Source organism: Trachymyrmex septentrionalis, unplaced genomic scaffold (assembly GCF_001594115.1).
Source record: "Trachymyrmex septentrionalis isolate Tsep2-gDNA-1 unplaced genomic scaffold, Tsep1.0 scaffold16, whole genome shotgun sequence".
NCBI lineage: Eukaryota > Metazoa > Arthropoda > Insecta > Hymenoptera > Formicidae > Trachymyrmex > Trachymyrmex septentrionalis.
Window position 1 is genome coordinate 5,058,291 of NW_017304758.1, and position 1,595 is coordinate 5,059,885.

The following is a 1,595-nucleotide window of genomic DNA, read 5'->3' on the forward strand; positions in this document are numbered from 1 at the left end:
ATAACATAATGACGTCCATAAATGATTCAGCCGCATCAACAATTACGCCTTACGTATGTGTTTACATATCACCGAATTTAGATTTTTGTAAATTCATCAGGTAAGTCATGGAAAGTTGGAAAAGTTTGTATTTTCCAATTTTTATAAATACATCAATGAATTACTTTTCTCTTGTTCTTGCTGCTTTATCTAAAAAAATATTCATTATATTTTTTTTAATTAACGTTGTAAAAAAAGATTATATAATAATAAAATACACTATAGAATTATCTGATTAAATGTAAATTAATCTTTCTTTAAGTAGAAACACCAAGAGCATTAATATTTTTTTATATAAGATTACTGAAAAATTAATAAATTTTGACAAATAATGGTCTCCTATTATTTATTTTCCATTAATAAAAGCTTCATTAGAAATTTATTACAAATTTTATCATTAGAAAAGTTGCATATTTTTGAAAAGTTGTATTTAAATCTAGAAAACTTTAATTTATAATTTATAATTTATACAGTTATAAATCCAAAGAAAATCTCTGGAACTCAGAGCATAAAGTACTGGAAAATAAAAAGCACAAGTTAATGGAGAGTAATAAAATGTACTTTACATCACGCCCATTGATGCATGTCTCAGGAGCAAAAAAATTTAAAAATCATTCATTTGTAAAAACTATAATATACGAAATACAAAGATGCATACCGCCGAGGTAAGAATAAATGAATAAATATGCCGCAAATAAATAATAGCATATTTATAAATAATTACGTTTTGTGCATCTTAATTATAACGTACAAAATAATGTAGTGATGTAATCAACTTACATAGTGCTAATACGAGGAAGCGCAAGAAATAGAATATATTACATTGGTAAGAACTAAGAAGATATTTGTTCCATTTTGCAGATTGCCATTTGTTTTACCTTGGTGCACCGATGAAGATCTTTCCGATAAGAAGAACGAAATCCGCCGGCTTTATCCCTTCATGATAGATGGTTTTTCAAAAGCAACGTACGAATTTCCTATGTATGATTTTTTTAAACAAAGTCGAGTGATGCCAAAATCGACATAATTTGACATACACGCAATGTGTAAATTGATGAATTTAAATGGTCATTAATAGAGTCATGTCGAAAGCCTGGTGATATTAGATAAAAAGATACTCTTATTCAGTTTTATTATTTTATCATTTCTATCGAGAATCTCGTTGATAAATCCACAATGTCAAAAAGAATAATAAAAATAACACATGTAATACAAAATTTTTATACATATAAGTATATATAAGAATTGAAGAGTGTATACATTTTGCAAAAATTGACAAATTGAAAGAATGATTGAGCGTATATAATTTAACGAAAGACTGCAAAGTGAGACGTAGTTAAAAATAGAAAGTTCTTTAGCATTAAGCAATGAGAAATTTTTCAGCAATAGATTGTAATAAAAAGCAAAAGTAATGCAATAATGTTATTGTATTAAATTGTTAATTTTGTTGTCGTTATTTAACATAACAATACTTTTGATATTAATATTAATAAGAATAATAAATCAATATTATAATATTATGTATTAAATTTTATAATAACAAAATAATCTTGTAA

At 25.1% G+C, this 1,595-nt stretch overlaps 2 protein-coding genes across 2 annotated transcripts in view; one reads left to right on the forward strand and one right to left on the reverse strand.

Moving 5' to 3' along the window:
- Positions 1-1,595, reverse strand: part of LOC108746054 (phytanoyl-CoA dioxygenase-like) — a 100,659-nt gene that overhangs the window by 23,959 nt on the left and 75,105 nt on the right. The gene's annotated exons all lie outside the window — the stretch shown is intronic.
- LOC108746055 lies at positions 7-1,235 on the forward strand. The gene is made up of 3 exons (XM_018482569.1): positions 7-100; positions 513-704; positions 901-1,235. The coding sequence occupies exons 1-3, from the start codon at positions 9-11 to the stop codon at positions 1,064-1,066; spliced, it is 450 nt and encodes a 149-aa protein (XP_018338071.1). The 5' UTR covers positions 7-8; the 3' UTR covers positions 1,067-1,235.